The following is a 22,340-nucleotide window of genomic DNA, read 5'->3' as shown; positions in this document are numbered from 1 at the left end:
GGTGTAAGCCCCTGTTGGGCCGTGGCCCTCTTTTAATTTAAAAATAAATAAATAAATAATTTCATTTCAAGTGGGGGTCACGTGTACCCCCACTTTCAGATGCTTCTCCCCTCCCCTTTCCGCTTTGCTGTTTTCCTCTGGTCCGCGTCCTCGCAGCGCCGCGACAGTGAGTGGGTGTGAGAGGTGGTTTGAGTGTGTGAGAAAGGAAGGGTTTTACTTGGGTACATATAAGATATCTATGTAAGTCATCTTCATCCTAAAATTTTTATTATTTAGCTTATTCTTTATTTTCTAAGTTATGGCAGAATGAATATTTTTAGGGCTTGTTAGATTTTTAATTTTTAAGGCTTCTAATTTAGTATTAGGATATTAATAGAGCTTATGTGGTTAGAATAAGAAGCCTTATGACTTAGATTTTTAGTTGATGGTTGATTTGAGGCAATGTGAGTTAGGGATTGGTTGGGAAATTGTGATTTGTATTAATGATGATATTAATTTCGAAATTATCTCTTAGTTGAGTTCACTTGAGGTTATATTGAGGATCCAATGCTTAAACTTTGAGGATTGTTATTGAAATAGTAATGTTGATGATTCTTGGAGAGACTTTAATTAGTGGAAGTTGGGTGTTTGGAGGAAATTGAGGAAAATATTATAAGTTATTGATTCTAATGAATGGGAAATGATTAATGGAAGAAGGGAATAGGATTTTAATAATGATTGAAGGCATAGTTGATATATGGTTATTTTTCTAAGAGTTAAAGTAAGTACTTTTTGGAGATTTTTGGATGATTTGAAGGAAATATTCTTATTAATGATGTGAATGAGAGAAATAGAGTTGGGAAGTATTAGGAATTGTCACTTGGAGGAATAGATGAATTATTATTTTTCCTAAAGATAATTTTTTTTAAGGTAAGCCAATTATGGGGATTTAGTTAATAAACTATTCTAATGCTATATTAATTAGTCTTTTTATATTAATATATGTTTATTAATTTATTATTGTAGAGTGAGCTTGGTTGGCTCTTGGGTTTGAATTCTCCTACTCTTAGTTCTTGTGTCAAGAACTTGAGGTAACCACTTTCTAATTTACCTTGTATGCTTGTTGATGTGATTATAAGCATGTGTTGATATTATAAATGTTCTCAATATGTGTTATGGTAGTTTCTGTATGAAAAGTAATTTATATATCTATATCAAGATTTAAGTTTTGATAAATTTATTAGTTAAGTGGGCATGCATTATTTCATCTTATGAATATCTTGTTGATGTTGAACAAATTTGATTATTGAATATGAGAATACTTTATGGATATGAAATTGTGTAGAATTGGATGGTTGGATTGGGCTGTGTTGGTTGTGCTGAAATGTAGTTGTGGGAGGTCTGATTATTTATACCACGTGGTATAGCCGTCACTTGGCGCCCAGTGGTTGGCATTAACATTCTTAGGGCCCTCGGTATCACCCTTCCTTTGGCCGGGTCAAGGGTCAGCCCAAGAGACATGACACCTTTCCATATTCCAAGGAAAGGGAACCCATGGTCCGATATGAGCTCTGTAACTTTTTGGCCGAGTTACACCTCATTATTGAAGAGCTTGGTGCAGTTTTGTAAAAGAGATGAATCGTGTTATGTGTGAATAGCCCATGGGTTCTGTCAGAGGTTACAAGGAGGTTATAAGGATAGTTGATGAAGTTCTATGCATGCCAGTTACTTTGTGAATTATTATATATTGTTTTCTGTAAAGATGTTTAACTTATATATTATTTGAAGTTGTACTTTGCCCGCTTAGCTATCTTGTAATCACTCCCTGGATACTTGTTGAATTGGAATTGTGGTTACTGGGTCAATTTGACTCACCCCGTGGTTATTTAACATTTTTCAGGCGAGGGTTCAGGTGTTGGTCCCAAGGGGAAGGTGTCCGAGACTTGAGTTTTCCTTTCAACTCTGTATAGCCTCTATTTTGTTATACATGATTTGACTGATGTATATTGCCAAACTTTAGGGCCTTTTTGTTATACTTAGCATGCGTTTGATTTTCCGCTGCATTCTAGACTTGAGTTAGCGAGCGAAGCCCTTTTTGGTTATAGGTGATCGCTATTTTGATTGCAATTGTTGATGGGCAGTAGTAGTAGTTATCTTGGTGGACTTCAAATGCCCTAGCCCATTTACAATTGGTCTTAATTGTATTTGAGGTTCTAGAGTATTGCTGATCGATTTGATATATACATAAAAAATCAAATGTTGATCCTTTCTTATTTGATTAACTGTCTTTACTATTCTAGAATAGTAGCTACTACTCTGTTAAAGATTTGGTTTGTTATTGACTATAGTAGATATCTATTTGATTAGGTTTGTCCTTCCTACCATGGTTAGCCTTTTAAAGTAATTATCCTTTTGAAAATGTTTATTTACCATGAATTACGGGGGTTATTACAAAAATAATACCTATTTATTACAAATAACTAACTTAACTAATTTTTTTAATCTTCTAAAATTAATCAAATAGGTTTTATATTAACGATCGAAGATAGTATATATATAGTTGCCCGCTATGTCTGAAATGTATTCAATATAAAAATGTTTTTTTTAACTCCAAGGAGTTATGACTAATTAAATATTAAGAATGTATTTGGATTGTTGGTGACAAAACTGACTTTTAATTTATCTCATTTTTTACAAACGTAAGTTAAAGTAGAAGTTTTTTTTTTTTTGGGTAGAGTTAGAGTAGAAATTAGTTAATGTAACGTGATTTATATTTAGATTAGTTTTTATAAAAGTCAGTTTGATAAATTGAAACTTGTTTGAATAAATAATAATAAAAAGTTAGATGTAAAATAATTAAAAATAGCATGAATTTTATAACTTACCACATTTGATTATTGAAACGAGATTTAATTATTTAATTTGGAAAGATTAAGCAAGTTAAATAAATTACTTTAAAGTACTTATATTTATCTTCTTTTAAAATTAATTTTGCTTAAATTATAAACTAATATGTAATCTAATGATATATTCTTTCGGTCCTTAATATAGGACGCAATTTTTAAGTTAATTTTGGTTTGAATATAAGACCTATTTTTTATATTTATTAATTTTTCTTAAATTACCTATATAGATACTCCTTTAACCATAATCAAGTAAATGAGAGATGGAGGATATCAAGAAAGATGATTATGATGTTTTAGAAAAAATATGTCATATTTTTTATAATTAACTAACTTACTTAACTTTCTTAATCTAATCAAATTAGTTAAATAGGTTTTATATTAATGACTGATAGAGTACATAAATACTTTAGATAGATCATATAATATATAATATAATCAAGTAACTTATTTATTTTCCTTAATCTCTTTAAATGAGGCTATTTAGATCATATGTTAAGGAATGAAAGTAGTATATCAAATGTGTACAATTTGATAAATTCAAGAAAAAGTAATAAATTAAAATAATTAAATTTTATGAGTTAATTTGTTGCTTTTTAAGAAAAAAATATCAAGTTATTGGATCAAATTATAAGTCACTCAAATACTTTTATTTTTCTTCTTATTCTCATTATTTTCTCTCTCCACCTTGGTCTCTCCACATTTTCAAGGGGAAAAGCTCAAATTTTGAGCTTTGCTTGTAACTCGCTTTCTTCAAAAAGCTTTTGGAGAAAAAGCTAAACCCTTCAATGCTGGTTACACATTATCTAAGGCACGTTTATAGTTGTAAAACCCAATCCAAACACGCACTGAATCTGAGTTTGAATTCAGTCACGTAGTTTTGAATATTAAATATGCCTATATATATATATATATATATATATATATATATATAAGAAATGTTTATTTTTTCAAGGTATTAAATTTTTTGCCATATGTTTTTAAAGTATTAGTGCAATCTCAGTGACCAGTTATTATAGGTGAAAATGTTTTAAATTAATTATTAATCACTAAAGATTTTCTTCCAAAATTATCACCTTGACCAACGAACCTCTTACTTCCTGCGCCATGCAACATGATAGAAATTTGTCATGGATTCATAAAGTTTTTAATTAATTAAATCGATGTTTTCTCATTAAAATTTAATTTTTAAATATTAATTAGCAATATAGAAATCTATGAAAAGTAATCTTTATTTTTAATTAAAAATAAATTTTTTAATAAATGATTATCAATTGAAGGATAATTATTTATTTTCAAATAAATTATTTTTTGATTTAATAAAAAGCTCGAACTTCATTAATCTAATATAATGCATCAGATTTATTGGTTAAAATATATTTCCCTTCTAGCTAGGTGAAAGAATAATTTTTCCTGATTTTTTTAATCCAATTTAATTTTTTTAGTACAATTTATAGCTTTCAAGTATTTTCTATGTGCTAAATATAAGATTTCAACTTATTTTATCTATTTTTCATAAAAATAAAAATTTTATTTTATCTCTCAAATTTATAATATTTTAAAAATTCTCTTATTAATTGCATATATTAAGATAATTTTTCATAAAAATATTTTTAAATGAAAATAATTAAAATAATATTTAATAGAAACAACACATTTATATTTTTTCCAGCGAAACCAACACATTTAATTAAATAATAAAACCAACAAATCAAGGACCAATAATTTTTTTTCTTTTTATAAATATGGGTTCGTTCCTTGCTTCAACTTCCATACTTCCATTTTATTTTTTTCCCTTCCCACAGTGTTTTTCAAAACTGCTTTTTCTTTTCTTTTTTTTTCCCCTGCCCCACGAGTCGTCTTCTCTGAGCTATATATCTCTTTCTTGCTCTGTAATCTGACCCCGAAATAGCAGCGATTTCACCCTCTCACAGCCTCATACACTGAAGTGGGACTTTACAATAGAGAAATCCCAGGAGTTACCTCTCAAGGATTCCCTAGAAATCCGGCACCGGCATGGCGTCGTCGAAGTTGGTCACGACGAATCCGGATCTGCCACGCCAGTCTTCTTTATATTCCCTTTCTTCTATTCTCGCTGATCTCCAGAACAACACCCACAACACCAACAACACCACCAATAATACTAACAACCACAACGATTCCAACGCCGGCGCCGACGACCCTTCCAAGGCTTTGGGTTCTTTGAGCATGGATGATCTCCTCAAGTCCTATTACTCTTCTTCATCCGATCCCAATAATAACCCCAACCCGGCGCACCTCCCGTCGGACCCCAATTTCCCCGCGGCTGCTGCTGCTGCTGCGGCTGCGGCGGAATTGGGCACCAAGACGGCCGAGGAGGTGTGGCAGCAGATGGTGGAGGGTGGTGATCAGAGGCGGATGGGTGCAGGGGAGGGTTTGGAGGCCATGACTTTGGAGGATTTTTTGGCCAAGGCTGGAGCTGTAAGAGAGGAGGATGTCAGAGGGGTTCCTACCGTAGTACCTGGCCATGCGAGTTTCCGCGTGGATGCTGCGGCGACGGCCGCCGCCATCAACGGTGGCGCTCAGTTCCCGATGCCAACGCCGGTGCAGGTTAAGGAAGGGTCGTCCATAGAGGTTTTTGGAAATGGGATTGACGGGACAGTAGTTGGAGTTGCAGCATCAGCGGGAAGAGGGAAGCGAAGGATTGTGGAGGAACCCGTTGATAGGGCCACGCTTCAGAAGCAGAGAAGGATGATAAAAACAGAGAGTCTGCAGCCAGGTCTAGAGAACGCAAGCAGGTTACTTCACCTTATCTGTTTGACCTCTTTTCTTAAATGATATAATATGATATGATTCTCATTTAAATTAAATTAAACTGATGCGTTTTTTTTAATCGGTATATACATATTTGCATTTGCATGCCGTTACTTCATCAATTTACGTTGAAATGATGATTTGTTTGAAAATTCTATTAAGTCATATCATAACGGGGAACTAGCTTTCTCTTTAATCTATAGAGGGTGTTGAATTGAGTGTTTTGTGCTTTCTTGATTTATGTTAGTTTGAACTTCCATTTTATCCTGTTTAGTCTCAGATTGTTTCCCAAGTGGTAACTGATTTATAAAAGCTGATCAGTATAACGTTCTTTACAGGCTTACACTGTTGAGCTAGAGACTATGGTGACACAGCTCGAGGCAGAGAATGCACAACTATCGAGTGAAATGGTATGCTTGTAGAAGTTGAAAAATTTTCGTATTCATGTGTCTTGTGTAGTTACAGACCGTGTCCACACGCTCTGCAGCTTCAAGTGCTGCTTTGCTATTTTTCTTTTGAAATTAAGCACGCAGTTCTGTTAGAAGAGACACAATACTAAAATTTCATATCTTTTAACGCTGTCATAGATGAGGTGCGCTACACAGTTTTTCTTTTTTCCTTTTTTTGTTTGCAAATACACTTTAGCCTGTAAAGCTGGCTCTTTGGTAGCCTGTGCGATGGATTTTCTACCTTTCTTCTTTGAGTTAAATACTGATAATTAAATGACGATTTCACGTTCCTTTATAGCTTTTATCCTGGTTATTTTATTTTATTTTATTTTATTTTTTAATGTTAATCTTACTGCTGTCCCTAGAATCTAATTTCTGCAAGAGTTTTTGAAATATTCGGATTTGAATGCAGGCCGAAAAGGAGAAGCAGAGGTTCAAACAGGTATGTAGATCATCTCCTCCTCTGCTTGGACTACATGCAAAAATGCTTGTAGCACTTGTGAATCGGCTAGGATCAAAGTAGTCAAAGATAATAGGCGGGTACAAGGTGCTAATGCCTTACATGTGGTGTTAGAAAAGGCACATGATCTAGTGAAGCAAAATGCTAAAGTAGGAAAATATATGCTTTACAAACAAAACTCGATAAATGTAAATTCGGAGCAACATTTTTGACGAGATGAACTATTCTCGCATAATAATCATATAGTCATAAATCAAATAATCATCAAATGCACTCCTTTAAGTCACTAATATCACTACTCAAGCATAAGAATCATTAAGTCATAACTCATAATTATATCGTGTGCACTTATAAAATTTATAATTTTACCCTTATGTCACTTGTACATGTGTTCTATGGGTTACCAAAAGTGCTTGTTTGTGTCTGTGGTCCCTTGGGGGTGGCGGCTTTATTTAAAACCTAATAATCTAAATATTGTAAGATAAGAATAACTACGACTATTTGCTCTATTCTTAAATATCTTGAGTCTTGGGCTAGGCTTAAGATTGAGAGATTTTGTAGTTTCCTAATGTATCCTATCAGTATCTTTTAAAGTTTTGGACTAAGCTAATAAATAAACTTCTTCTTCGCTTCAAACACACAAAAGTGCCGAAGCTCAGGGTGCTTTCCCTGAAAGCTGGAAAAAGCACCAAAGGCACTCATCTAGAAGTGTCTTGTTGAAGGCAGCGCCTCTGATGGGCGCGAGGCACTAGCCTTGAGTAGTGTCTTCCTTTAGCGCCTTATGATACAATAACTGAGATTGTTCTCCTGGGATTGTACTCATTATAGCTATTATCATACTGTTCGTTTCTTAAGTACTCATTGTAATATGTTTGGGATCAAATGTAATCTGCCTTTAGTGCATATTTGGCATTTGGAACTGCAGGTCTGAAAAGTATGTCGGATTGTTAAACATTTCATGTTAAAGTGGATCTCATTCCCTTAAAATAACGAAAATGGTTTTTTTATTTGTAGCTGTAATTGTGATGTAAAAAGAGATATCTTATTTGTAGTAAATGGTAATTTTATTCCTAAGAAGATATATTACTTGTCATGTGGCTCACATTTATAATAATTATATTATGGTGTGCATTTATTCCAGATCTGAACTGGTTCTCTCTATCTTTTTGACTTTGTTTTATAGTTATTATTAATGTTATAGGAACCACAGGGGGCTAGTCGGTCCACCTAGTAAACTAGATGCCAATTCAGTTTGGTTCCATTGTTGCACCAGTCATACACATAAAATTTCAATTTTTTTATTTTTATTTTTACAGTGATCCTCCCAATCCTAGAGTAAGGACTGTAACATAAGGCCTATCATGTAAGGGGAATGTTATTGATGTGATACTTTCGAGGAGGAGTGGCCTGAGTAGTGGCCCTAGATGCAGCCATAGCCCTTGGGCACCCTGTAGAGGTACTGCCTCTTTCATCTCCAAAATCCACTCTTTAACGGTCCCAACATCCCTGTTCGACTCCTCCACAATCCACACTTCCTTCAATCCTATCACCTCTTGGTCTAACTGTTCCACATGTTCACTCATCCTCCTGCCCATTAATTGACCTGCTTTGATGCTGAATTGGTAGAGACCTGCAAACTTCTTCAAACTGGAAATAAAATAAACGGTAACAGCTATAAATAGAGGGGAAATGCTGGTTTTGATATTCCTAGGACAAAATACGCCGAATCAGTTCCATGAGGCTGACATTGATTCTAGCCAAAACCCTGACCCCAGTTACACCCAAACGCCAAGATACAACACAAATCACAGGTATAGGTTACACAGAACAGAAAGCAAGACACACAAGGCAGTGACTCTGGCTTTTGAGGGGTCAGAACTCTCCTAAACCACACTTTTACTTCCAAAGGACTAATTCCCTGTCTCCCTTTTGGCTGGAGAGGCTTTTTTCAAGACCAAAAAGTTACTACAAAGTACAAACACCTCCCACCTTTAGCTACACCTGAACCGTACTGCTACCCCACCTCTTTGCCCTTACGGTTATGAACGTCAGTATAATTCTCTTGTCCACTGGAGTTACTTTTTCCCACACGCTTTTCTTTCCTGGATCTTCTGCTAAAGGTCCTGGGGAATGATATGTTAATCTTTGAATTTCCAGATCTATCACATTACTATTGTATTGAATTGGAAATTAGGAGTATGATTCCCATATCCCATGAGAAAGGATCCGCGTGATTGTATCTGGCTGCCAGTATTTTGATTCGCTGAACATGGCATTTGTATATTTGAGAAATCAAATAAGTTCTTGCCTACATCCTTTGGTTTTATCGGCAGAGTTGTTCATTTTAATAATCTCCTATTGTGAAATTGGCTTCATAACACATTTTCTTGATGGTTGAATACTTCTCAAAAATAAAACTGTTAAACACTCATACCTGGAGTAATGGCAAAATCGCCATGTTAATTTCATCTTTCCATTTGGTTTATTAAAGGCACGGTTTTAGGGAGATGGCAGAGACTTTTTATTTTTGCCCCTGGCGGGTTTGGATGGGTTTTTTCCTTCTACTTCTTCTTGTTGGTTTTTTTTTTTTTTTTGGGGGGGGGGGTGGTTCTTGGGGAATTGAGTCTCACACCCTTACAATCTCCTAGGTGTAGGAGCGGCATTTGCAACCAAGTGAGACTAGGGTCATGGGCATCTGATTTTTGCTTTCAGTTTTACCAATATGTTGCCTTTAGCATCTTGACAATGAATCTAATCTGAATCTCCTGCAATTTTGCCTGCAGCTCATGGAAAACCTTATTCCAGTGGTGGAGAAGCATAGACCACAACGAAAGATTCGGAGAGTGAATTCAGCCCACTGGTGATCTGATCAGCAATTTTCGTCTGACGGATTGGTTTCTTTGGCCTTGTGAGAGTGAACTTGGTCCATTGGTGATTTCAATATGTAATTTTTGACCTGATGGATCGACCTAATGGCCTGTAGATAGTAATCAAATGGAGCAAGATGATTTTAGGGAAAAGGGGAAACAGTTTCAGGGTTATTCCATAGCTGGTTATCTTTCAGAGGCACTTGGAGCTTACCTTGTATAGAGAAAGTAGCTGGCAAGTCAAATAATGCAAGTAAAAGTGATAGAGGTTAAGGTCATTGATTTGTTGCTTGTGGAAGATCCATGGTGATGATGGATTCTGAGCAGATAGGTCCTGTTGCTAAAAAGTTGAAATAAGTGAGGTTATTGTATTATGCTGATGGTCCAGCAAGGCTTCCCTTGCTTGTTGATATTGAGTGAAAGGAGAAGGGGAGGCTGATTGATCTGGAGTAGCCCTTTCTTTGTTCTTTTTCGCTTTTTGAGATTTTTTACTAGTATTGCAGGAGTTTATAGAATCTTTACCCTAGAGAGCGCTGACAGTACATTATTTGTAACAAGACTGATCTTGAATGATATTGCTGCTCATTTTGATTTCAAGATTCTACTTGTAATTCATTACTAATAATCACATTCTTTTGCAATTTTCTCAGTTTTTATTATTCTTCTAGACTCTTCCTATATACTATGAAAAATCTGGCTGGACAACAGTTCTTTGGTCTCTTAGTTTGCACAAGCGCGGAAGGAAATATTCAATATATAATGCAGTCTTAATTGAACGAGTGGCTATTTCCCTGATGAGTTGATAATTTGATGTCAGTGATAAAAATTTGAGTAACGAAAACTTATGTTTTATTAATGTGTCCGAGATTCCTTGAAAAAAATAAGAACACAGCCTATTTACTCTTATTCTGACATCATCTTCATGACTGGAATTTAGTTGTTCTTGACTCATCGAGATCACGGACCAGAAAATATAGTTTCAACCATTAAAGGTCAAATTACACGAAGAAAACGAAAATGATAGAGTTTCTCGTTTCTATCAAATATATTCAATCACCTAAGATCATATTCAAAGTACGGACAATAACCATATTATTACCGCCACAAAGTAAATCAAAACCTTCTAATTATAAGCATTGATCCACTTTGATTCAACAACATATCTTAGAGAACTGACGCAACTCATAATCCCACCTGCATAACACACATGAAACACCTTCATCTTCTTCATTAAGCCCCGGCCACCCACTTTCCAACCCTGCGATTTCTTGCAAGCCACGGCACATGTTGGAACCACACAAACGCTCTCGACGACCATTCCCAAACAACGTACGAGTACGATCGTTCTTCCACATCATCCTTAAACATGCATCCACCTTCTTCCTACATGTCTCCACAAACCTCCGTTTTCCCAGAAAACAACGTAGCAACTCAACCCCTTGTTTCCTCTCATCTTCAACCTCACTACACAGCAGAATCATCCCACACACATATCTTGCTTCTGTGTGACCCTTCTCTGAAGCTTCCTTCAATCTTTCCAGACCAGAATCATGAAGCCCCAGAGGGCTGAAGTATTGCACCATTCCTTCTCTGTACAAGCTTTCTGGGTTTCCGCTTTGTCTGCAACGAGTCAGGAAGGAAGATTCTGGGGGTGTAATGAACCATGGAATGTAGGGAAGCTTCTGCATGCACGCCCGCTGGTAAATGAAGTCGTCTTCTTCAATCAGATTGTGAAGCTCTTTGGAGCAAGTTTTGAGTGTACAGAGATCGGCCATGGAAGAAGACGCAACTGTGGCTAAAACTTCTGATAAGACATGGGTTGGGAGAAATTCTATGATGCTGGGGTGGGACGCCATTGACGATGAATTAAGATTAATGAAGCTTTGAGTTTGATGAATATGATTGTATGATTGTTGTGTTAATTAATGGTTACTATATATAAGAGTGGTTTTCCTCCTCCTTAGCGTTTTAGGAAATTGGGGTTGTTTTTAAGAAATTGATCAGTTATCGATATAATTTTTGGTGAATTCTGATAGATAAAATTTATCTTTTGGTTTTTTTGCTAGAAGATATATTTTATCTATTATGAAGTTTACTTTTCCTTGTATGATTAGGAATATGGTCAAAATCAAAATCGGCTTATTAGTTTTGGATATGGATGATTATCATTTATTTATGTGTGTGTAATTATTACATGGTCTGGCTTCTTGAAAAATTTACAGTAAATATTAATTAGTACGATATTCATTAAATAGTGGTTATAATAATATACTATTTCCGATCCTTAATATAAAACCTTGTTTCATTTTTGTTTTAGTTCTAAATATAAAACCACAATCCATTTTATCTCTGATATTTATGCCTTTGATTATCAAAGATATTTAGGAAAGACAACATCTATTTATTACAACTAACTAACTAAACTTATTTCCTTAATTTTCTCAAATTAATCAACTAGCTCTTATATTTAGGACAGGAGGTAGTATAATTTTTTAAAGTTCTAAATGATTGTTAGTTAAGGATTATATAATGCTTATTGCTTTTATTGAATAAACAATAGTATCTCTTTGACCAAAAAGGAAAAAGAATGCTTAATATAATAAGTTTTCAGTTAATTCAGATAGTTTCACTTATCTTTTTAATTAGTTTAGCTTTTACCTTTTTTTTTTTATATGTTTAAATATGTAATCACAGCTCTGCCTTCGGTAAAAGAATATTTGGTAACGGGTGGTAACAACTTGTTCTGCAGGTCTGATTATTTTGACCAGGATGAGGATCAAAGTAATTTATTATTATTTTGATGGTTAAAAAAGTAATTTACTATTTTAAACTAGGAAATACTCAGTGTTTTGGCCACCAATAATAAAATAAATTAAAAGAAGAAAGATTATTAACCACAGTTTGGGGTGTCATTGGGACTTGGGAGAATGATTAACCAATCACCAATGCTTGTGTTGGGGACCCTTAACGCTTTTTCTTTTCATTTTTTTTCCAATCCAAATTCGAGCTTTAAATAGAGAAGAACCAAAAATATTTTTTTAATAAAAAACTTTAAAAATTTGGATACAAAATTTATTCTTTAAATTGTACCAAAAATAGTATTCTCCTTATTAAATGTTGACAAGAAGTTATATATTTATACTAAAGGATGAAAAAAAAAATGATCCCAGTTCAGAATATAATTATTGCATCATGTTCCAACGGATCATAATTAAATTAATCTATTTCAAATATTTAAAATAAAAAGATAAAGTGTAATAACAAAAATTATTAACTATTCCATTGATTATTCCATGGATTCTAATGTCTCCCATGATATGGAGGGAAGAAAGGGATATTATTGATTTACCATGTTCATGTCTATCATACTCCTACTTTTGTAATCACTCCTTCCATTTTATATCACGAGATGGCTTTTTAAGTGTTTCAAAATATTATCTCTGTTTCTTAATATAAGAATTTGTTTAGTTTTTATTTTGGTCTTAAATATAAAACTCAAATATACTTTGTCTTTCATATTTATCTTTTTTTTTTCTAAGTTGATCTTTGTAATAATGATAGCTTTAATTAATATACTTGATTAGTAAGGATATTTTAAGAAAGATAATATCTATTTATTATAAATAACTAACTTAACTAGTTTTCTTAATTTATTCAAATTAGTCAACTAGTTCTTATATTAAGAACCGAAGGTAATATAATATATTTTGAGAAAAATAAGGCTTGAATTAATGAACCTATTCTAAAATTACCCACAAAGATGGGAAAATAATTAAGTGTAAGTTTGGATTAGGGTTAAGTTGATTGGAAGACGTTCTTGGAAGTTTATAAAAATACGATTTCAAGTTGTACTTGATGAACTCCATTAACATGCGTAGTCAATTTGTCAAAAAAGTTCCTTATAATAGTGGAGACATAAATATTTAGTATTTAAAATTATTTTAACTTTGTTTTTCATCCTTAAGTTGCAAGATTGCACCCTATGCTAAACTACTACCTCTAGTCTTAAATACTGGAGTTAAATAAAAGGTTCAGCTCGGTCTTAAATTTAAAATCACAATTCATTTTATATCCCAAAGTTATAACTATTTTTTTAAAGTATCACTATTAATTACACATATTAAGAAGATTTTTATGATAATTTCAATGCATATGATTAGATAGAATATTTATACATTTACTACAAATATTAACTTAACTAATTTTTTAAATAATATGTATAAAAACAAGAGGCAGTATTAACTTGTAACTAAGAACAATATAAGGTCATTTTCTCTTTTTCCAGCACCGAAAGATCACGTTAAAGGCAACTCAATTGCGTCAAGAGTTTGCAAAATGATAAAGGGTCAAACATCAACAAATAATACTCCTCGGTCCTTAATATAAGATCCAATTGTTGAGTTGATTTTGGTCCTAAATATAAGAACCATTCTCATATTTATCAATTTTCTCTAAATTACCCCTATGGATACTCCCTCAACCATAATCAAGTAGAGAAGGAGAGGGGGTATAAGAAAGATGATTATGGTGTTTGAGAAAAACATGTCATTTTTTATAATTAACTAACTTACCTAACTTCCTAATCATAAATTAGTTACATGGGTCTTATATTAAGGACCGGAGGAGTATTTAAAATTTAGCCCAATTTCGTAAACTAACTATTCATGGTTCATGATATTACCCACTAATTCCAATTTCATATGATTCCCCGAATAGGGCATTTTCTTTATATATTTTTTTAATTTTTTGTTATGAAATAATTAATTAAATTGTACTCCTCATCCTTAATATAGGACCAATTATTGAGTTGGTTTTGATTTTAAATATAAGATCCATTTTTCATATTTATCAATGTTCTCTAAATTACCCCTATGGATACTCCCTCAACCAAATGTAGAGAGATGGGGTATTGAAAAATGATTATGGTGTTTTAGGAAAAATGTGTCACTTTCTTATAATTAACCAACTTACCTAACTTCCTTAATCTAATCAAATTAGTTAAATAAGTCTTATATTAAGGATCGGAGGAGTAATATTTACATCTCTACCTCAAACAACTGTAAAGTTGATGACCCAGGAGACAAGTTCACAAATTTTCTTGATCTAATGAAAGAGAATTCCAGCCTTCTAATAAGGGATTTTGTCAGGTAGATTTGAGAAAATCATAGAATCTACTGGGGCTATATATGTCTTGCAGAAAATTACAAACAAAAATGCTCAGTCAAGGATATATATTTATAGTAACATATATCAATATTACTTTTTAAAGAAAATTAACTGAAATAAAGTGTAAAAATTATTTGTTGTGTATATTTTTTATTTGATCGATTTTTGTAAACTTGTTACCTAGTAAATCATCTTTTCACAAAGCTTTGGAGTGACAAATAATGACTAAACCCTATTGAGGCGTTTATTCGGTAAAGTCAAGTCAATTTGAGTCAGTAAGAAGATATAAAATATGATCAAATGAAAGTGCATTAAACTTATTGAGAAAAAAATAAATAAAAATTAGTTAATTATATCCTTTTTAAAATCAAACAGTATATTGAGTATAGTTTTATCAAATTTTAACTAATTTAGTGTAAATTCAAGAACTTTGATTAAGCAGTATCTCTCCTACATGAAACTGTGAGGAGGGATGGATTTTATAAGCTAGTGTTTTGTCGGTTCATGACCAAAATTTATACCTTAAAAGCTCCCCTTTCTTGTTTTGCTGAAGAGAATAAATTGAGTGAAGAAGAAAAAGTATTACTTTTCGTTGAAAAAGTTGCACAATTGTTTTTTTTTTTTTTTTAATTTAAAAGGATATGCATCAGACAAACCTTTCATTTACTCAAGTTTTTATGTCACTGAATTAGAAGATAATTATTTTGATATGATTTGTGTTTGGTACAGATGAATACAGTAATACTCTTCATGCCAACCAAACATTGGAACACAATTTCCATTTTCATTTTTTTAAGGAAAATACAGCGAATCAAACGGGGTCTGAGAGGGTAGGACTAGGATTTACCTTGAGCCAATTTTCCATGGCACCAAATAGCAAAAGAAGCTTACTTTTGTCTTAACGGTTAAGGGATCTATCTATCAACAGACAACGGATGATCAGACGAATAATGATGCCGACCAAAATTTCCAGGCCGGAGTCACGTCCCGTGATTTTCGATCCCCACAGTTAAAATGTCACAACGTGAGCTGAACATGGCCGCATGACTATACTGACACGACATGCGCTTCCACCTGTGGTGCTCTTTTCAAAGTTCCCATTTTTATCTTTTTGGGGAATTTAATAAAAAAAAATACAAAAGAAAAAACTATCATTAATGCCATCATCATCACCTGCTCCTGTAGGGTTTGACAAGAAAAAATGATGTTTTTTTACATTTTTTTTGGTTGGGTCCTGCTGTGTGCCAACGAGGTACAAGAATGATTAAACAAAAAAGTCCGTCTTCGTTCTTAGTTCTTTCCTCTCCTTCCTTCTGCCTTTTCTCCATTTTCATCCCAACTTTTCCTAACTCTCTCCCGTCAATCGCTTCAGCTCAAAACCTACATTACAGATTTGCTCTGCAACTTGACATTAAAGCTATATATCTTTGAAAAAGGAGAGGTTTCTGATGGGTTTAGTAAGCATAGAAACTAAGGGGAGTGGGAAGTTTGGTATTGGGTTCATTTTGGTTCAGGAGTTGTGGGTTTTGCTCAACTTCCACTGAAACAACTAGGAATGATTATTTGGGAATTGGATATCAGTAATCACAGTGTCTGCCAGTGCCACTCATGTTTGGGATTCGGAGGCTACGATGGTTTATGGGTCTGAATCAGAGGAATATGTCGACCAAAAGGTTGCCCAGTGTCGAGCAACGTGGTCCTGCAAGAGCAAATCTACTGTCTATGATGGATGCTGTTCATGAAGTTGCTATTTACATTCATAGGTTTCATAATCTAGACCTTTTCGAACAAGGGTAAGCTCTAGATTCAGCAGAACTGATTAGTTCTGGTGAATGTTGTTTCAAATACTTTCTTTGTATTCCTTTTGATTTTTAAATGTTAGTCATGTAATGTAGGTGGTACAAAATCAAGGTTACTTTGAGATGGGAGGATGGCGATGACTCCTATCCTGGGATTCCGGCACGGGTGGTTCAGTATGAAGGTGAATATATTTACAATCTTTTGAGACATTAGTAATCATTAAAGATGTTTCTCTGTAGCTAGACATGGTTAATTCATGGAGCTACATATTCAGGTTCACTGAGAGCTTGTGCTTGTTTGATTGGTATATTTGTGCTTGTGTGTGATTTCCACGCAATTTTGTTCTTAGGTGCAACATATGATGAACAAGTTCTTTTTATTTACACAAGCTTACAATGAGCTTGCCAATCAATTTTTCTTAACAGACGAGGCTCACAGAGTGAATAACTTCCCTTTCTAATTCTCACAATGCAGGTGCACTCTAAACTATTTATATGATTTTTACTAGGTCATTAATCAAGCCTTTGAAAATTGTGCGCAAATCATGTATTCATACACTACTACTTTCTGAAATTTCGGTTAGTATTTTAGAATGATCATACTTCTCGTGTCAATAGCCACTTAGACTTCCTTTTCCCAAAAAAGATATTTATGTTTTGTCTGATTTAATAGGAGTTCTATAAATGGCCTGTTTGATAGTCTTCTCTCTCTCTCTCCCCCCGCGCGCGGTGCGTGTGTTTTTTTTCCTTTTTCCTGTGAAAAGATGGAATGTGGAAACAAATGACGCAAAACCTTAATTTTAGGGTCTTAGAAGACAAGCTTGTATCATGAGTCATGAGGTGATCCTCATGATGCTGTTTATTTGTCATCATTTTTAACTTCTGTAAAGTCTGGACCAGATCATGCACGGTGCAATGGTATTGACTTTTGCCAATTTTATATGACCTGAAGCCAAAGTATCCCATTTCCCAATGCCATGTAGAGCTTTTCAGAGATTTTTCACAAATTTTTTTTTTATTATCAGTTTTTTTTTTTTCCTTTTCTTTCTTTCTTTGCTGGGGTTGGGGGGAATAAATTTGTAGTGTCCAACCATGAACTACTTGAAATTCTTGTAGTCTGAATTAAGTTAAAATATTTACCCTTCATGTTTTGAAAACTTTTTCCGGCTTTTTCAAGCCTGCTATATGCTGTTGATATCATAAGGCAGTGGCCCTATTGTGTTTGATTTGAAGTATCTTGGTCCATCAGATGGTTATCTTTTTACTGCGATTAATGTGGAGTGAAATCTGAGAATCCATCTTGATCTTTTGCTGCAGCTCCTGAAGTGGGTTATGACAATTTATGTACAGTTTGGAAAATAGATGATGCAGACAACAGTTTTTCAACACCACCATTTCGAATCAAATATGCAAGGCAGGATGTGGTTCTTTCTATTATGATCTCATTCTATCTTTCTTTTGCAGGACATGAGGTCAGTAATTGTCTTATCCTTTGATAGTTTGATATGAAAGATATTGTATATATGCAGGTAGTTGAGAGGGTTTCTTTATGTTGAACAAATCAACTAGGTAGCTGACACGCTAAAAACAGATAAAATAGAGGAAAGATTGTTGAGAACATGATATCTTTGTCTTGCCAAAAAAGTAAGAAAGAAGGTTATGTTTGAGGCTTCATGTGATATTTTTGGGGTTTTCCAACGTGGCCAACTGAAAGCCCTAAAAATGTCCTGACTTAATATAAATTTGATACAGTGATATAGTTTCACGTTAAATGAATACTGAAATTCTTGAAAGAAGTGGAAAGTCCCCTCAGACAATATAATGAAAACATAAATAATGAACAGAGCAAAGAACTTGGGAAAGGAAACAAATCACACAAGAACTTAGGCAATAAACAAACAATAATGTAAGTACATCATAATTATGTGTCAAAATCAGTTTATATAAGTGTATCAATTCCAGTTATGCTCACCGATGTTTCTTATGACTTGATTCTTTCCCTCTAGTTCGTAAGATAATGGCTGATGATTGATTTTATTTCTCAGGCAAAATCGTCTGCTGTTATCATGAAGTTTGAGCTTATGCAGGCCCTTACATCTGATATTGGGTTAGTCAATGATGCCATTCCCACTTCTTGGTATATTTAACAAATGAAATTCAAAACATGGATATTTATTGAAGTGGAGTTTATTTTCTTGCTAATAATTATTGTCAATTGGAAGATGTGAACCCTGGAACTGCTTGCATCATTGTGCAGAGCTGAGATGCAGGCGTTTCCAGATGCTTATTCTGCTTCAGTTCATGAGTATAGAATTCCCCCTAAAGCTCTTCTCGGGTTACATTCATATTGTCCTGTCCATTTTGATGTTTCACATGCTGTCGTCTTGTTGATACAAGTGTTCATGTCAGTTTGCAAAAAGCTAGCTCACACAAGCCGACTGAAGGTACCCAGGTTTGTCAGAGTTTCATCTTTAGAAGCTTGCATCATAATGCTGGTCACTGTGCAGCATCGAAATAATTTAGAGTTTTACATACTTTGCGGCTCTAATAATTGATTACTTGTATTATGCCAGTGATTATGGGTCTTCTGAAGGTGCTCATGAGGAAAGATTCTATTAAGTCAAACAAGGCAAGTTTTATCGCAGTAAATTTCACATGATCTACGTCTACTTGATTTTTATTCAATAATATTTTTCCTTTTATGAAGATGCTGCTATGATAAGCATGTGATTATATTATTTGCTAAACTCATTACACTCTTTTTTTCCCCTTGAAATCCTTTTATTGCTGTAGTAAGTATACTGATGGGCAAATCTCAAATCAGGCTAAGCTCATCAAAGCATTAATGGCTGCCCATGATATCCTCCTTGAAGATCTGAGAAGGTTAAGCGAAGGAATCAACCAAGCTATTGATCTTACTGGGATGGATCCCACAATTGACCGTACAAAATTTGCTAATTCTTCGCCACTGGTACATTTAGACGTACTGACAGATAGGTTTTCACAGCAACTGTCTACCAGCTCAGAAGGCAGTGCTGAGGTAGAAAATCTGCAGTGTGAATGCTTTGTTATTTATTCTCCCTTTTATTGATCTTTCAGACTTATTTCTATGTAGTAGCTCTACCTTTCCTTCAATAGAAAGCTAATGGTTATATTGCTATGCATACATACAAATTGTTTCAGTCTTTATCTTGGGACGATCTGTTAAATTCTTATCAGTCTCTGGGAAATCAGCTCTTACAGCTGTGGAACACGTTTCTGAAATTTCACAGGTATGCTGACATATATTACTGAAGTAATTACATGTCCATTAATTATCTCAAGTGTCGCAGCTTTATAGTTGCTCATATTTCTTGTTCTGTATTCCTGCATCTATTCCGATCTTTATTGTATCTGGAAAAGTTTTCCTCAATTTCTTTCCTGATTTCTAGGCTGATATTTCCTTGCTTTTATCAGCCAAGCTTGAGCCTGATCTACAGTCTAAGAGAGTTTTAACTTCTTTGGAATGAAGCTGCTTTTCCGTTTATGCATATTGTGACGCATTTTTATTACTAAAATAAAGTCTTAGCGTGATGTGTTTCTTTTGTCACAAGGGGCACTCTAATAATTTTAACATATGTTAAAGGATTAAATTGATGCAATGATATGATTTTCTTTTCCCTCCCTTTATTTTTTAACCCAGGGAAAATAAAACAATGATACTCGAATTTCTACGTCATTCATGGGCTATTGATCGAAGATCTGAATGGTCAATATGGATGGTACACTCCATATCTGAGATGCCCCATCAGAGTTTGAGTAGCAGAGTTGAAGGAACAATAATGCGCTGGGGCACACATGGAAGATCTTTAAATTCGAGGAAGTTAACTGATGATGTAAATATCTAATATATTTTGTACAAGAATCATAAACTTGATCATCTGCTGTTATATTTGGGATTAATCATTATATTTTTTGCATGTAAGTCTGCTTAACTAAAACAATTCTTTGGGTCTGCTGTCTCTCTTTTCTGTTTAGCCTTCTCAGACTGCAACAATGCGTGCTGAACTTCATAGACGAGGAATAGCACAAATGAAGGTGAGTGGCTGCTTGTCTAGAATGCTTTATAGTCGTTCCATTTCCTATTGAACGGAAACTGTGTTATATGCTTCTCTTGTGCAAACTGGTTGTGACAAATATGAATTTAGTGCAGATCAACAATAGGTTCACTTCAAGACATGTATATATTCGAGGATCCTTTGCGCATTCCTATTATTATTATAGAACGGATGGCAAATATGGATCATTCTCCAAGTGTAAATTCTTACTTCAATCCGTTGGAGGCAAAAGCAAATCTTATCTTGGAAAACGGATCTAGAGGCACAAACAAGTCTGGGAGTAGCCCACAACGAAATGGGCAAGTTTTGAGAGTAGTTGTTTTGTGCATGGATTTCAGGCATGTTTCAGCTCTTACATTTTGCCTTCATCCCTATAGTTATTTTGGCATCTCTTCTTACATTTCTTGCTGCTTTGGACCTTCATTTGTTTTGGGATGATATATTCACGTAGTAATAAATTCAAAATGAATTCACCAAAAAAAAATGAAAATGAAAAATCTCTAGATTATCTTCATATGGCTTTTGTTACACAAAACCACTCAACATGTTGGAGCTGAACGGATAACTTTTGCGTTAAATACATCAAATGTTGTAATCCATATTTGAAGCTTGTCTACGATGTTTCCAAATTCTAGGTTAAGTGAGGGTTTGCCTCCTTTCTTTGGATTACCAAGGGTTACAGAATTGATGTTTTGAATCATGTTGGTTCATCATTCCTGAGGTTTTCTAGCCATAGCAGCTTGGTACTGGGGGCAGAAAATTCACTCATAGCTCATAAACTTTTTGACACATCTTAACTTAAGCAAAATGCTGGTTCACAACTGCTAACCTTGTCTCCACATTTTGAGCAAAATGACAATTTTGAGGATAGCTTGGGTGCTGCAGATTCAAATTGTGTGCTTTTTGAAAACTATATTTATTTGTAAACATGGAGCATTTTAGTCCATTCATTTTGATAAGTGATATTAATCTTTAGGAGAGCCATAGCCTAACAGGTAGCTTCTGTGTTCAGAGAACCATAGCTCAAGCTAGATCCAAGATTGAAGAACCTAATGTCCATACCAATCGGATGTCCGTATCCCATACTTCTGGTGTGGGGCTTAAGTCTCATATTTGCAGTGGGTCTTAGCATTCACCTCAGTCCACAGCATGACGACCCATGCATGGTTGAGATCAAGTGGAAAGAGGCTCCAAAACTTGACTTCATCATACGGGCAAGAGGAAAAGGAGAGAGCAGGAGATTTATGGGAGAGAAAATGGAGAGAGTTGTAGAAGGTTCTTATACCAATTTGCCAATGATATAAACCTCTAAGATAGTCACACACAGAATTTAGCTCATGAGGTTAAAAGCTTCAGATCCATCAAGTGAGACTCAAGTCCTATGCCTTTGCAATAGGTTCCAACATTCCAGCATGGCTCCACAACCTAGCATCCAGACTCTTAAACCTGGCAACGACACACAAGCAAGAGAATGGGAGATGGGAAGAGGAAAGGAGAACAGAACGTGGGAAAAGAAGTAGAGAATGGAGGGTAGTATAAGTCCTTGATACCATTGATATGGACATTTAAGAGAATCATGCGCAAAATCTAGCTCGTGGGTGAGAACCATATATGCCATACCTTGTAAAGGGTCCTAACATTGTATCCTTTATAATTTGTTGTTCAAATGACTTGTTGCACAACCATATGTTTTAGGGCTTGTTTGGAGCTCCGTTCACGACGAACTTTTAATAAACAAGTTCACATAAGCCGAGACAAAACTCTTATCACATACTTCCCTTGTATTCTGTAAATCACGTTTGAAAAGCTACTTATAAGACAATCCAA

At 34.4% G+C, this 22,340-nt stretch overlaps 3 protein-coding genes and 1 pseudogene across 3 annotated transcripts; 3 read left to right on the top strand and 1 right to left on the bottom strand.

The window, feature by feature from the left end:
- Positions 1-4,739: 4,739 nt before the first annotated feature.
- Positions 4,740-10,105, top strand: LOC114712917 (bZIP transcription factor 12-like; annotated as a pseudogene).
- Positions 10,106-10,602: 497 nt separating this feature from the next.
- On the bottom strand, positions 10,603-11,307 carry LOC114712871 (putative F-box protein At1g67623). The gene has a single exon (XM_028897433.1). The coding sequence runs from the start codon at positions 11,305-11,307 to the stop codon at positions 10,603-10,605; it is 705 nt and encodes a 234-aa protein (XP_028753266.1).
- A 4,603-nt stretch (positions 11,308-15,910) lies between these two features.
- Positions 15,911-19,035, top strand: LOC114712870 (protein FAM135B). The gene is made up of 6 exons (XM_028897432.1): positions 15,911-16,410; positions 16,513-16,598; positions 17,734-17,888; positions 18,462-18,523; positions 18,674-18,868; positions 18,990-19,035. The coding sequence occupies exons 1-6, from the start codon at positions 16,226-16,228 to the stop codon at positions 19,033-19,035; spliced, it is 729 nt and encodes a 242-aa protein (XP_028753265.1). The 5' UTR covers positions 15,911-16,225.
- A 226-nt stretch (positions 19,036-19,261) lies between these two features.
- Positions 19,262-21,788, top strand: LOC114712851 (uncharacterized; the record flags this gene model as incomplete). Its single annotated transcript, XM_028897411.1, has 6 exons — positions 19,262-19,456; positions 19,600-19,688; positions 20,099-20,291; positions 20,434-20,493; positions 20,609-20,711; positions 21,633-21,788. Coding segments are annotated over exons 1-6 (796 nt in total), but the record flags the coding sequence as incomplete, so codon positions are not given.
- Positions 21,789-22,340: the final 552 nt, after the last annotated feature.

Source organism: Neltuma alba, unplaced genomic scaffold (assembly GCF_004799145.2).
Source record: "Neltuma alba isolate B1F8T4 unplaced genomic scaffold, ASM479914v2 tig00011398_pilon, whole genome shotgun sequence".
NCBI lineage: Eukaryota > Viridiplantae > Streptophyta > Magnoliopsida > Fabales > Fabaceae > Neltuma > Neltuma alba.
Note: the sequence above shows the minus strand (reverse complement) of the source record. Positions and strands in the feature narration are given on the sequence as shown.

Bases quoted from the DNA above. Each gene is read 5' to 3' on its own strand.
- LOC114712871 (XM_028897433.1), bottom strand. From the start codon at position 11,307: ATGGCGTCCCACCCCAGCATCATAGAATTTCTCCCAACCCATGTCTTA.
- LOC114712870 (XM_028897432.1), top strand. From the start codon at position 16,226: ATGTTTGGGATTCGGAGGCTACGATGGTTTATGGGTCTGAATCAGAGG. The intron at 18,524-18,673 runs GTTAGTCAATGA...ATCATTGTGCAG, and splicing joins GCCCTTACATCTGATATTGG to AGCTGAGATGCAGGCGTTTC. The intron at 18,869-18,989 runs GTTTGTCAGAGT...GTATTATGCCAG, and splicing joins AGCCGACTGAAGGTACCCAG to TGATTATGGGTCTTCTGAAG.